A 14,465-nucleotide genomic window follows, 5' to 3' on the forward strand; every position below is an offset into this window, starting at 1 on the left:
GGGACATTTCCATTCACCTACAAGATATCAGGAAGGCCTACCACTTGACTTTCACATGAAAAATTGCTTATCTTTGAATGCTACAGAATAGAAAAAGGGGTGTTTTTTTTTTCCTTAGAATTCTTTAGTGATTCTGAAAGGCTTTGGAAAGCTACACAGAAGCACAGAAGCAGATTAGTGAGTAAAAAGACAAAGAAAAATAACAGAGATAACTCAGTTTTCGTGGCTATCTTTTTAAGTAGCATGTCTTGAAATACAGCTTTGGAGAGTATCACTTGGTGGTGGAGGGTCTTGTCACTGGGAGGGAATGAGGGCTCCTGCAACAGAACTAAATGGCTGCAAATATTTCCCCACCTGTAGTTTTTTGTAGTTACTGATGAAGTGTTTAGCTTGAAGGTGCCATAAAGAGTCTTCTTTCACCATAATGATGTGAACTATCTGGAAGTCTTGGAAAATGGAATAATCAAATTGTACTGGTCTTAAACTGATCTCCTGCAGTACTTTCAGCACGATATATTGACCGTTTATTACACAAGCCTTTCTCTTTCATATTACCAATGTCCTGAAGGTGACATCCTGCACATTCACTTGGTGTTACTGCTGGGCTGCCCGTTCTGCACTGCTCTCAGATGTTGCTGTTTGGTAGCAGTAATCACAAAATCCTCCTGCTCCTCCTTATTAATGAAATGTCATGCAGTTTGGGAGACACTGTAGGAAAGCTGCTTTCATTTACGGACATGGCAGTTATCTTCCTTGTCTTTCTTCTTTTAGTTATCTGGAGAAAAACGTAACAAAACAAAACATTTCAAGTGCATCATAGCATACCTCATGTGACAGCATCTCTGAGATGAGCCTGTTAGCAGGGTGGCACAGTGTGTGAAAACTGGAGTGAGTTTGGATGACCTCCTTCTGTTGTTCAGAAACAACACTGTGAGCCTCGCAGCATGGTTGCTTTTTCTCTTCTTGGCAGGAGTGTCCCGGAGAGAAGATGATCATCTGTTGTCAAAAAGTAACACCTTTTCTAACAAGAACATTAGGATTAGAAGCACGAACCTGGAATTATGGCAGCATATTATAAATGAGAGCAGCTGGAGCACAAAACAACACACAGATCTATGCTTCATGAAGAAAGTATGGGAAAGGTACAGCTCATATCTACCAACACAATAAATGTTGTGCAGAAAGGAAATCCTGATGCGTTAAAAATTTCTTTGCTCTCATCCATTCCTCATGGACATCTCTCCTAAGGTATTTGGCAATCAGCTGCAGACAGTTTTGTTTGTTTCTGAATGAATTTTCAGAAAGGTGTTGTTGAAGAGCAAGAAGATTTTTTGACAGTGGGACGGAGAGGCCATTGGCAACGAGCTACGGGAGCCCTGAGCACAACAGCTTTTCAGGAGAGGGTTTTTAATGGGTAGGATTTTCACTTCTATTAATAATTATTTCTTTTGGGGTTGATGTTCTCCGGCATTTTTTTACTGTTATTGGGAATTATGTGAAGGTCTGAAGCTAGCCACTGTAGGAACTGTGAGTAGAATGGGAACTACATTCTACTGACACAGCATATGAAAAAGCCCTGTCAGTATTCCACAGTATGGTGCCAAGAAACCCTTAATTTTCATGTGCTTGTCTGTAAGAGGTAATTGATCTGTATTTTTTTTGTAATAAAAAACTTCTCTAATTGTCATTTAATGTACAGTGTGGTATCCAGCGATTATTATCCTATTCACTTGAGTGACTATCTGGTGGTGGATTCTGTCTGAACCTGAGCTTTTCGTCACATCTAGATTCAGGATGGCTCCATAGCCTTCCTGCCTTGAAAAGAAGTAATTATTCAACCAAAATATACACACCTCTGTTATTATGTCAACATATCCATTTCCTGCTGAGTATTAAACTGCATTATTCCTGGACTGTGCACCAGAAATATGACTAATAACAAGCTCTGATACAGAAGATAGCAAATGAAGGCAAAGTAATAGTAATTTTTCATTTGAATTGCAGCCAAATTGGCTGTTTCACAGTACACGTCTATGGCAATTATATCTTGTTTTGCTTCCTAATGCTGATTTGCTTCCAGAGTTTATCAGCATGAATGACAGGGAAACACTAGCACAGTGGTTTTGTCTCCGAGCTCTCCTGGCCAGGTGGAGAAGGCAGTCTGCCTGAACTGCTGATCAGACCTGCTTGAACACAGCCCATCTGCAAGGTGATGCTTTTGCTGAGTGCCTCTGGCCCTGCCGTGCTGCTGTGGCATCGCTGTGCTGTGCTGTGGCTGCTGCACATGGCTGAGCTTTGGGAAACCATGCAAGCCAAAAGATGCAGTGTGTGCTGAAAGCTGTCATCCTTGCCAGGCTTACACAAGCAGCACTGGGAGCTCAAACTGCAGGTTTGTGCTCTGCTGTGGAGCTGTGCCAAGCTGCTTGAAAGGCCTTTCACTCTTTTTGTTATTACAAAATAGGATGTTGAGCTCATCAGAACTGCTGATCTGCTGGGTTAGGTTTGCAATCAAACCACCTGGGGATGCTCAGCAGGTGTTGCTGTTTGGTGTTGCTCGTGGTCATCTTACTCAATGCTTTCAGGACTCAATGTTCCCAGGAGTCTGAAGAAATTTTGCCCCTGCATGCCTTTAAATACACAGAGGAACTCAAGTGGAGAAAAATCAAAGGAGGAATTGCTTTGGTATTCTGATCTCTCCACTAGAACAGTTGTATTTTGTAGTTCCACAAAATAAGATGATAAAATTTGAATCAGTAGTTGGATTAACAGAGGCTCCTGAAAAGAACAGTTGAAATTTGAGCTTCACAGAAAAGCCAGGCAGTATTAATCTCAGTACGTTGTAGTTTGCCAGGTTCCACTTTGTCTTAAAATGACCATTATAAATCCATAGATCTCATTCACTTTTCACGTTTTGATTCAAACTAGACAGATGTAAGGCAGAAGAATAGAGGATGTTTGAATTCTTGCTAAAGTAACACAAAGAAGCTCCACTATCATACATGCACAGAACAAACCTGACTGCTTTCCTATGAATTGCTACTGAGTGGTTCAAACTACGTCTTCATAAGGAAAATGAATGTATGGCCCTGTAGACCTGTGTGTGAATGCACATACGTACGTAAATACATGCACATCACATAACTCATGATGGCAGGAAAGTTCCTACCAAAGTACTTTCTTTTTTCTTACAGCAAGCAGCTGATTTCAGCTGCTGAAACACTGGGAATGTCCACCTAGTGCAGGTCTGGCTTCATTGGGACTGGCAGAAAAAGGCTGTGGGTTCACAGTATGAGCAAAAACATTTCTGAAAATGACCTTATTGCAATATTACCCTAATCAGATAACAGTGCTAAACAATATTTTTCAGAAAAACTACCTGTTTTGTAATGACAGAGACTCATGAAGATAAGACTTGCTCAAGTTCCATCCCCCTGCTGAAGAAATGACTGTTTATTTTTAAACACATGCTCGCTAATTATGCAGATGGATTAATGGTCCGATATACACTGCTGTATAAATGAGGAAGCTGCATTCTTAGTTCTGTCAGTTCCATCTCCTCCTTTATTCAGAAATCTGATGGCTCACTGTTCTTTGAAGTGGTGGTTTTGATCACGAGAAGATTCCACTGGCTGTTGACAGAGCTCTCTCAGTGTACCTGTCTCTTCAGGAAGAGAAATGCAATAATCTTTGGTGACACGAGCCCTTACCAGATTCCAGAAAGACAAAACAGTGGGTGGGATATTAGTGAAGTAATTTTCTAAATAGCAATATTTGTGTAGATGCCTTGGGAACTGTTTGCCTTTCCTGATGAGCAATTATATGGCAAATTGGGAGTAATTGTCACATTAGAAGTAAAGTATTACTTCACTGTATTGGAATAATTTTTAATTAAGGAGAACTACCACAGGGACTGTATTTAAGAAAACAAACCACGCAGCTGTCACACAGCTATCCTAGGAAATGCTTTTCCCTGAGTGTCTCTGGGCTGTTTGAATTCTGAAAATACAACTCCTGAGCAAAATATCCTCCCTGCCAGCTCTGCTACTTTCACTATTTCACATTAATTCAGATTTCCACCCCCCATCTTTCCCTGAGCCTTATAGAACCTTCAAAGATGAAAACTTAAGGTCGATATGTTCAAGTGCTTAAGTGAGAAATTCTGTTTGTTTAGGACTGGGCAACAGCAGGGAAGTACTCAAAGGATTCTTCCCCCCATAGTATCAATTAAGAGTTCTTCTGGTCTGCAAGCCAAAAAGAAGGAAAAGAAAACCTCATCCTCTGGTCTGCATTCCTAAAGCAAACAAAGTATTGAATAAAACTGATTGCCTCTTCACAGATTGTTCTTCAGATAATTGATCTGGCTTTGAACATCTCTCCCACATTGGGACTTTCAGTACTTTCACTACTCTTCAGCTCCAGGAGCTGCACTGAGATCAAAACATGGTATTTAAAATCCTTCATATCAGAGATAATTAGTTTCTTTTTGATTACCTTCTCATTAAGAGAGAGTGCACTGTTTTCCACTGTACACTCATTGTCGTGCAGGATTTGTATGGTGGCTATTTCTCTCCAAGTAACATTGTTCTTCGGTCTTTGTTACCTTAAGGATTGAAGTTTTAAGGTTCTGTTGGGCTTCGCTTTCATGCAATCCTTACAAGTACAACGTGTTCTAACTCACACGAAGTAAGGATACCTAAATATAGAGGCCAAATAAATATAGGGCAGACCTTACAGATATGCTTTGGGGGTTTTTCCCTTCCTGCCACACTGAGTCAGCTGGCAGCCCTGTCCTGCACAACGCAGTGCAGTGGTTTCTCCTTGGAGCAGCCAGATGAGCTTCCCCTTCTCTCCAAATACCACGGCCTTTGCAAGCACACAAGCCTTCCAGCTGCATCCAGAACAGTTATTTTGTCACCCAGCAAAGAAGGCCTAATGCAAAAAAGGTCTTTACAATGTGAAGTCCTGGTGCACAACAATCAGAAGTAGTAGAAATGCACCTGAAACTGTTTAAATGAATATTATATGAGATGAGAGAAGAAAGCAATGAATTAAAACTCTGAGAACATTGTTTTTTCGACTGGGTGAATTCATTTTTAATGACAATATTTAGCAACAGATGCGTGCACTGATTCCATGCATGGATGATTCCATTTCAGAAGAGTTTATAACTATACTGTCTGCACATAGAAATTTAGGAAAAGGAAAAAAAAAAAACAAAAAACAAGAGAAATGGTTACTTTTCTCTTGAGAGCATGTTCTGACCTTATGGAAATTACCTTCAGTATCATTCTATTTCTCCTAATTTTTGACCTAAAATTTAGATTTTCATAGTTATTAACTTTGTAATGGAATTCATGACATATCTGGTTTATAACTTTCAGGTACATTTTTTCAAATTACAAAAGAATGAATGCATTTTGGATAATAACAGTGTGATAGAATTATTAAATCAAATGCCAGGTCATCCGTAATAAAGTTAAATTATACAAATCAGTTACAGCAACAGTGTTCACCTTGTTATTACTCCCACAAGTCAACCACTTGTATTTGCTCTCAGTTTCAACAGCTTGCTTAGCAGAAAGGAAAGGGCCCATGCTTTCTCATAGAAAGGAATTTATCGTAAGAGAGTGACTGTTCCTTAGTACAAAACTTTCTACCATAGAAACATGCATCTGTCACGTTGTGCACAAATATGCTCATGCTTCCAAAGGTAACGTTTTCAGTGCATATCCTCATTCTCTTCTGTCTGTTCCTTTCAGTCCAATTTTGGCCGATGGGAACTTCTTTGGATCATAAAGCTCAATTTGGTGTCTTACTAATTGTATTTACATAGATTGTTTTTAAATGTTTGTTTGGACATTTCAAAGCTTCTTCCAAACTTACCCAGATTTCCTCCATTGCATCCCCCCTCTCCATACATATGCAATTTAAGTGGCTCATCACCATAAATTAAATCATGTCTTGATTACTTTTCTTATGACCTCTCAGAAAAATCAGGATGATTAATATTCTGTAGAGCTTGTTTAAGCATTAGATTTACATTAACTGTATGCAAATGTCTTTCATCACTGGAATTGTTATTGCAGATTTCTCAAATGAGGGTTATGAAGGTGGTTAACGGTGCTGTGGTAGCTTTTGTGGAGCACACGATCACAGTCACTGATTACACACCCATGGCTCAGAAGGAAATAAAAAGCTGTGTAGTCATGAAGTGGGAAAATGAAGCAGCTTCCTCCTCCTCATCCACACTGCTCTGCAAACCTGGAAATGTAGTAACAGGGTCTATGTTATTTTACATTTTGGAGTATCTTCTGTATGTCAGAGAAGCAACTTTTTGTTATATGATAAGCCTTATGGATTGAAAATATGATATATTACAAAAAATACAATACAATGCACTTTATCATGGCAATAGTAAGATATTCTGTTGGATTTTTGTATGTCAAGTTCTATGAGCAAACCCATGAAACTCTTTTGTAGGAGAAGTGCACTGCATGCTTCGTGTTTGGTCGTGCTTCCTAAAATACACGTATCTTTATTTTCTCACCAGAAGGTTTGAATTCTCAAGTCTCCTTAAGCTGATTTTGTACAGGGAAATCTAAAAAAAAACAAAAAAAAACAAAAAAAACCCCCAAATCTTGTTTACTGTTCATAAACCACTCAAGAGCTTCAAATAAGGAGTCCTGGATTTAGAGCTCATCTTCAAGTACATGCCTGTGTGATTTTAAGATGTCTGAAGTCACCTGGTTCAGGTAACTGACTGCAGTGGAGAGGTAAGAATAAAAGGCTATGAGCAGTGCTCTGCTACTCTGCCCAAACAGAGAAGGTGTTCTGCAACAGTATGAAAGACAAGGGGGTTGAGAAGGGCTGCTTTGCTCTTACAAGCTGAAGACAGGAGTAGCACTGGGGCTTTGTGAAATAAAGCAGCTAACAATGATTCAAAGTCTGCACCAATTAACTGCAGATGCTTGGATAGTAGCTCTCGTCTGCTTACAGGCAGGAAAGATATCCATTCTCAAATCTTTTCTTCCCATGAAAATGGGAATTGCTCACACACGTTAGGGCAGTGCTGGAGCTCTGGGATCTGCACTCTTTGGGCAGTTCTGGAACCAGATTTCTGTGATCTCAGAGGTGATAGCACAACTACAAGAGTCAGAACTGCCTCTGCTTGACCCTTTCCATTCCATAGCTATTTCAGGGGAAAAAAAAACCACAAAAACCCACAGAAAACCCACAAACAACTTCAGAATTTTATTCACTATTGAATGTCTAATTTGGAAAGGTCAAGATCTGCAGAGTTGTATGCAAATTCATTTTACTTACCTGGGGTAAAGATCAAAATCAAGTTATTTCTAAAAACTCCGCCCTGTTTTTTTTTTTGGTCCCTGAACACAGAACAGAGTAACCACTCACCTCAACAAAACCAGCAATCAGATGAAAGCATTTCAGTGCTGGATTCCAGCAGGCCCTGCCAGCTCTCTCTGTAGTCAAAGAGGAGAGCAGCTCCTGGCACGTCAGTCGTGCAAGTCACTGATGAAACGGTGTTCTAACGTGAATTTTCTAGAAAGCGTGCAGAAACAGCCACCATCATGCAATAAGATATTGCAAAAGGAACAGAGGAGTTAATTGCAGCCACAGCTAACGAAGCCCTGGATGGGAGCACACGCTGCAGCAGCAGAAGCACTCTGTTACTGCTTTTATTCTGAATCTCACTTGGATGCTTCTCTCAGCACGCACTCTGATGCTTTAAGCTATGTGAGCTGACACTCATGCAAAGCTCTGTTAAGGTAAAATATGAACCCCTAAGAAAATAAGTGCTAATAGACCCTCGCTGCCTTTTCTCATCACAGCAAACAACCATTCAGAACAATGCTCCCAGCTGCACCTTTTCACTGCTTTGATTATCTGCTCGCTCACACAGTTGAAGGGCCCCTTTGGGTATGTTGTTTCAGCAGTGCACTTTTTGATGACAGAGATACTGAAATTGCTGCCCAACTGCTTGTGCAAAGTGGGATTGCGATGAGTGAGTTAGTGTGGATGGGAAAGTGTAACAGCAGGTGCACAAGGCTGAGGGTCTGCAATGGTTTGGCCTTGCCTGCAGCTCTTGGTGCCTTTGAGAAGCTGCAGGTCTAAAGAAATGTCTGTTCCTTATGATATATGTGGATTTGCCCACATCTAATTCAAGTTAATATCTGAATGCAGTCCCAAGTCCATTATGCTTGGCCCCTGGCTTTATGATTCACTTACAGCTTACCCCCAGAGTGCATCCTCACAATTGTGGTAATTGCATCAGTAATGGGTTGAAAGTATCATGCTGCTTATTATACCCATTACAGTGAAAGAGAACTGTTCAATACATTTTACTTTTCCTAGAATATTTATTTTTGACATTGACTCAACAAAAGAGCATAGAACAAACCAGAAATAGCAGCAGTTAATGCTTGAAGATTAGTACTGACTATTTATGATTTATACAAACAGTTGAAATGGAAGAACCGTGGAAGGCTCTTTGGAGTAAATCTCACTTTACAAATGCCTTCTTTATTCATAATCACAAGAGAAAGAAATACTTTCAAACAAATTCTATTTGTTTTTCATAAACAGAGAAAGGAAATACGTGTTCCACATGGTTTGTTTTGAACTTTGTAGTTAAAAAACCCTCAGAAATTCAGAACTGTTTACAGCAGACAGTTGGCTCTGGCACAACGAACAACATCTAAAGCAACAGATGATATTAAGTAAACTTTGATCACCAGCAATGCTGAGCCACAGCCTGAAGCAGTGATGGAGCACCTGGTGGGAAGGCAGGGCCAGCCCAGGGGAGCTCAGGTGTAACCAATGCATCTGAGTGATGGAAGGGCTGGAGCTCTCATTTAAGGGTTGGCAGTGAAGGCATAAGGTTTGTATCAGAGATCCTTATGGGTCTGTATTCTTCTGAAGCTAAGCATCTTTTTTTGCCCTTTATTTCTCTGGCTGTTGCATTTGAGCAAACCTTCACTTGCTGCTGCCTAGGGCTTTGCTGCTCTGCTGTCATTGCTGTGCTTTCCTTGGCCTTGTGTTGCAGAATGTGGAGGTGTGCTCTCTTCTGGTGCAAGCAAAGTCACGTGATTGTGTAAGCAATGAGTAGATCCTCAGTGTTTTCAGAATGTTGTGAATGTTATAGGAATCTGCCTTAATCCTTCAAAGCCCTTGTCATAAGTCATCCTGATTTTATATATATATATATATATACTTGGACTTACATTCTGCCCCATTTACCAATACAGTGTTGTACAAACACCAAATCTATTGTTGTTTTAATTCCCAGAAAAGAAGTATTTTAAACCAGTAGGAAGAATTAAAAAGAATTGTTTTCCAAGAAGAATTAAAGTATCAAAACTATGTTATCGACTTTGGAGAAAACCCAATGCAACTTATTTTCATCCATCCTTTGAAGTCTGACTTGAGTTGTGACCCCATTCCCTTCCAGCCCAGCCAATAACCACAGTGACACGTGCAGCTGTGATGCTGAGTAGCTCTCTGGGTAATGAATTTACCCTGTGCAAAAAGGGCTTCACTTGTAACTCTAGCCTAGAGAATCTATCTTCCTTGCTCCATGCTTCTGGTCATTTAAAGTCCTTTATAAAATTTAAACATTAGGGCTGTATTTTAATGCCTTAACTCTGACAGTCAAGATATTTGTACTAGTGGACCTTGGCTTACTGCAGAATTCTGTGCCTGGGCTTTGTTATTTATCCATTAGGGCAAATACTTTCGATTCTAAAATATTTAGACAGTTTTTGATGGAAAAAGTGCAAGCACTGTGCTAACACTACGTTGAAGAGACGAGGCTGGCTATAATTTGCAGAACATGCTGTGCAGAGTTGACTTAGTGAATTACTGGTGCCTGAGAATTCAGATTTGTCTGAATATGAGGGTTGTGGGTTTTTTGTTTTTTTCTTTTTTTAAACAAATCTTTGAGCAAACTGATTGTTGTGCACAGAGATGGAATCAATAAGTCCATACTAACGGCATCTTTAAATGAAAAGGATGTCATCTCTGCCATTTCTTGCCCTTCTCAAGGGTGGTCAGCAGACACCTTGTGAACCCCAAATCCACCTTTGTGGGGGAGAGCTGCACCTTTGGTGCCCAGTGCTGGAAGCAGTAGGAGAGGTGCTGGAGGGTTTTGCTCTCTCTCCTTTCTCTATGGCTGCTATGCACAATGAGGTGGCTTTTTATTCCCATATTTCTAGTCTTGTGAACCAGATCACAGACTGGTTTGACATGGAGTGGTGCTCCAGGAAAAGCAAACACAATTCTGAGTGATGTCTTCAGATTGCTTTATTCAACAGATCTTTATTCTTTGCTTAAATGTGCAGCACAGTATGAATTGTAGTCTCATCTAAAATTGTGTTTAAAATGAAAAATAAGACATAAGGTACAATAAGAGCTAAATACACAATAACCTGAGACAGGGAATCGTGACAAACCATGCTCTGTAGAATTAAGGTACATAACACCGACACCAGGTAGGGATTTTTACAAACAAGTACAGTTTTGCACAGCAAGATAAGGTCTGTTACGAGATATCCTACACTGATTTCAGTTCATCTTAATGTACCACATCTGCTATTGCAAAAGCCAGAGCCAACAAAACAGATTTTACTACCAACTGTGATTTGTGAGATGCAGATATGGGCTGAGAGCACCTGGCTTGAGCTTACTGCTGGGTGTTGGGATTTTCTTTGGTCACCACCAGAACCATGGCAGCAATGCCATTCATCTATGCCTGTTCTGCTATGTGCCGTGCCCAAAGGACCTTGGTGTGGGTTTTTTTAATAAATTCTTTTATTTTAAATGTATTCATGAAGTTAAGTGAATGGTGGAACAGTGGGAATGTTGGGGAGATGGGAGGGAATGGGTTTGTGGGAGGAGATGAGAACTTGATAAGGGGACTTCAGGTGTGATGAGAGTACAAGGGAAATGGTGAACATGAGGCTGGTTTGGCTGATGAGCAGAATGAGGTTGGAGCACAAGGAGAGATGGTTCTTGACTCTGTGAATGTGATACACTCCACAGGATTAGAAAGCTAGCATGCCTTCTGTGTATGTTGTAGGATGCTGAGAATAGAACACATTCACACAAACATTCTAGGCCAGTGTTTGGAGTCAGTGAGGCATGTATTTCCTGCAGACAGTGAGAGCTGTGTTCCAGAGCCAGCAGTGAAATCCCATCAGCTGGGAGCTGAGCCAGGCCATGAGGTGTGAATGCGGAAATGGAGGCAGGAGGGACTGGGGGGCTCTGGTCTATTCCAGGACTGATAATGAGAGCCCCAGAAATAATAACATAGCAATTGCACTGAAAGGAAGAAATGAGAGAGAGACTTAAATCAAATGAGAGCTTTTAGCTGCTCGAAAGCAATAGGCTTTGTTTTCCTGAGGGTTTCAGGCGACTGCCCTTACTAGAAGCAAGATACCAGAAGGCTGCCAAGCAGACTTTACCATGGCTTAGAGTTTCTTAGTGATGACAGCAATACAGCCTGTACATTGTAATACACACAACTCATGTCTGTCTTTGCTTGGTTACGAGATGCTACTTGAGGTCTTCTCGTGTGGTTTGTTCCTACAAACACAGAGGAAAAGACTGAACTACTGTAGCTGAAGTCGTGCGCTTTATATGCCACCAACCTGCACATAAAAGTGACTGCAAAGAAGTGTTGCTTTCTTGATTTCAGTGCAGGAGCGTTCATCCACTGTTGTCAGGTTAAAGCTCTCTAAGTAAAACCAGACTGACCCAGGACGTACAGTAATCAGTGCGTAGAGCCACATCTGCCTGTTAGCAGGTACCTCACTTAGCCACACGGCTGTTTCTGAAGAGTCTGTGTAGATTTAATGCTTTGTGTTAAATGATTTGGCATCTTAGCTATTCATTATGTTCAGCTCCGTCTTCAGATCCTCAGCCTTTGAAATTCTCAAGGGATGAATCTCACCGGATAATAATTATCAAAAAGAGACATCCGATTTATCACCATACCAAATACAGTAATCAGTGCAATCCACTTCTTCAAAAACTTCTGAGGATATAGTACTGGTATCCCACAATAAGGAAAGTAATTGGCATCTTCAAATGAGTCACTTCTACCCATCAGCTGTGTAAATCACACTGTTGCTCACACAGTCGTTCATTCTCACTGAGCTGACTTTACAGGAGGAATAGTTCAGTGCTGGGGATGGTTTGCTCTCATCCTTTTAAGACTTTTACTGATTTTCTTTATAGAAAGCAGCACAAATGTCAGCCTGTTTCTTTATTAAAAGGTGGAGACATCAGAGCAAAGCTGTCACTATCAGTGTTTTGATTTGATTGTGGGTGAGTAGCTTTCCGGAGAAGTTTCTAAGGGATCTTTTAGGAAACACTGACTTCACTGATAGAGGCACAGAGATAAAGCAACAGGTGCAGATGGAGGAGCGAGACAGAATATTATTCCATTCTCTGTAGGGTAACGTTCACTTTCAGGATTCTTTTTTCCTCATTTCACATTTTCTCATCTATTTTGCAAGCTGCTTTGGACTTTGCTTTGTTATGGCTATTTAAATAGCTTCAAATCATTTAGCTGAATCTTTTCATTTTGAAAAGCATAAATCAAGGCATTAAATAGGAGCTTTTTTCCTGCGCCCTTTCTTCAAGCAGTGCTTTTAAAATGAAGCTGCTATGTATCTACGTCCACGTACACATTCACACGCCTACCGTATGCTTCCTCTGCTCCCACACAAAGCCAGGAGCTCACAGCATGCACTGTCCCACGCTCACACCATAGCAGCAACATACTATTTCTTTGAAAGTCTTTCTCATCTCCAGGCTCCGGAAGGCATAAATGAGCGGATCGATTACCGAGTTACACATTATCAAAACCAGATAAGTATTGAAGTGTGAAGTGTAGCAGACACAGTATGAATTCATAGGGCAAGAAATGATGAGAATGAGGTGAAGGAAGAAAGGCGCCCAGCAAACAATGAAGACACCCAGCAGTATTGTGATGGTGACGGCGCCCTTCATGCAGGTCCTCTGGGAGGGCACCCCGTCCACAGGGAGGGCTGCGATCCGCTTCACGTGCAGGCGTGCAAACAGGAACATGTGAACGTAAAGGGAGGCCATGAGGAAGAGCATGGTAAAGAACATGGTGATGAGACAGACAATGACAGTTTTGCTTTCTGAGTAGGCGATGAATATGATGCCGCAGATGATGCAGGCGATCCAGATGAGCACAATTAGGGTTAAAGCTTTCTTCACAGTCATGATGCTGTGGTAACGGAGAGCATAGAAAATAGTGATGTACCTGTCAATGGCTATAACCAAGAGGTTGCAAATTGATGCTACCAAAGAAATGCATATCATTGAGTCGAAAACATTGTCCATGTGCTGAATGAAGTGGTCATCGATGATCAAATAGCCGCTGCTCAGGATTGCGATCATGACGGTCTCCAAGGCGTTTGACATGCTCACTAACATATCTGCCACAGCCAAGCTACAGAGGAAGAAGTACATGGGAGAATGTAGGTTTCCATTTTTCAGCACTGCGAGAATGACGAGGATGTTTTCCAGCAGGCTGATGATCCCTAGAGCCAAGAAGACCTCAGCTTTTATGAAGACCTGCTCACAAAATCCATCACTGCTTCTGTTGTTGAGAATTGAGTCATTGGCATCTTCAGTGACGTTAAGCAGCACAGGCTGAAATGAAAAGGCAAAGTGTGTGCTGTTCATGGTCAGCCAGGTTTGCAGGTGATAACAGAGCTGACAGAGCAAAGGTTAAAAGAAGAAGAAAAGAAAAAGAGGGGGAAGAAGGGAAAAGAAAAAAGCAAAAGGAAAAATAATTCCTTCCAAACTGTTGCAATGCACACGGGGTGGAACCAAGCAGGAGTTCTTGTTAGTCACTTCTGCAAGTAGAAACTTGAAAAAAAGAATCTTCATTTAGAGTGAGTCTCGTGTCAGTCCCAGGCTGCTGCTCTGCCTTGGAAGGAAGTGAGCTTAAAATCGGGCATCAAGCTGCTTTTTCTGAAAAGAGAAGCCAGCAGCAGCACGATGCCAGCTCCGCGGCTGCAGCCGATAGCCCCTTCTGTGCTGCCGGCCGGTCTGCTGCAGCTCGAGACCTCGATGGCAAGAAAGGTAAAACAACGAAAAACCAATAAAAAAACTCGCAGGGTTTTATACACGTGTGAGAGGAAAAACCAACTCCTACTCGGTCCTCCGCGCGGAGCAGCGGCCACTGCCGAGCGGGCGGCTCGCTGAGTGACAGCGCGGCGCAGCCCGCATAGCGCCCCCTGCTGGCAGCCGCCGCCGCGGTGCGCGTTCTGTTCGTCCCGGGGGAGGAGGAGGTGCTCCTGATGGTTTGGATTTGTTTATTTTCGGTCCTGAATTTGTTCACAAAGGAAGTAAACTGCAGATTTTCTAGCTCTTGCTAGTTGATCCTGTGGGGCTTTTTTTTTCTCCTC

General features: G+C 41.5%; 1 protein-coding gene and 1 long non-coding RNA gene across 2 annotated transcripts; both read right to left on the bottom strand.

Moving 5' to 3' along the window:
- Window positions 1–5,530: 5,530 nt before the first annotated feature.
- Window positions 5,531–7,101, bottom strand: LOC109370808. Its single transcript, XR_002121238.1, has 2 exons — window positions 6,995–7,101; window positions 5,531–6,261 (listed from the first exon to the last, which is right to left on the bottom strand). It is a non-coding gene; the product is annotated as an uncharacterized LOC109370808 (long non-coding RNA).
- A 3,213-nt stretch (window positions 7,102–10,314) lies between these two features.
- Window positions 10,315–14,142, bottom strand: MC3R (melanocortin 3 receptor). Its single transcript, XM_003212143.3, has one exon. It carries the CDS (start codon window positions 13,735–13,737, stop codon window positions 12,760–12,762), a length of 978 nt encoding a protein of 325 aa, XP_003212191.1. The 5' UTR covers window positions 13,738–14,142; the 3' UTR covers window positions 10,315–12,759.
- Window positions 14,143–14,465: the final 323 nt, after the last annotated feature.

The sequence above is a fragment of the Meleagris gallopavo genome, chromosome 22 (genome assembly GCF_000146605.3).
Source record: "Meleagris gallopavo isolate NT-WF06-2002-E0010 breed Aviagen turkey brand Nicholas breeding stock chromosome 22, Turkey_5.1, whole genome shotgun sequence".
NCBI classification, from domain to species: Eukaryota; Metazoa; Chordata; class Aves; order Galliformes; family Phasianidae; genus Meleagris; species Meleagris gallopavo.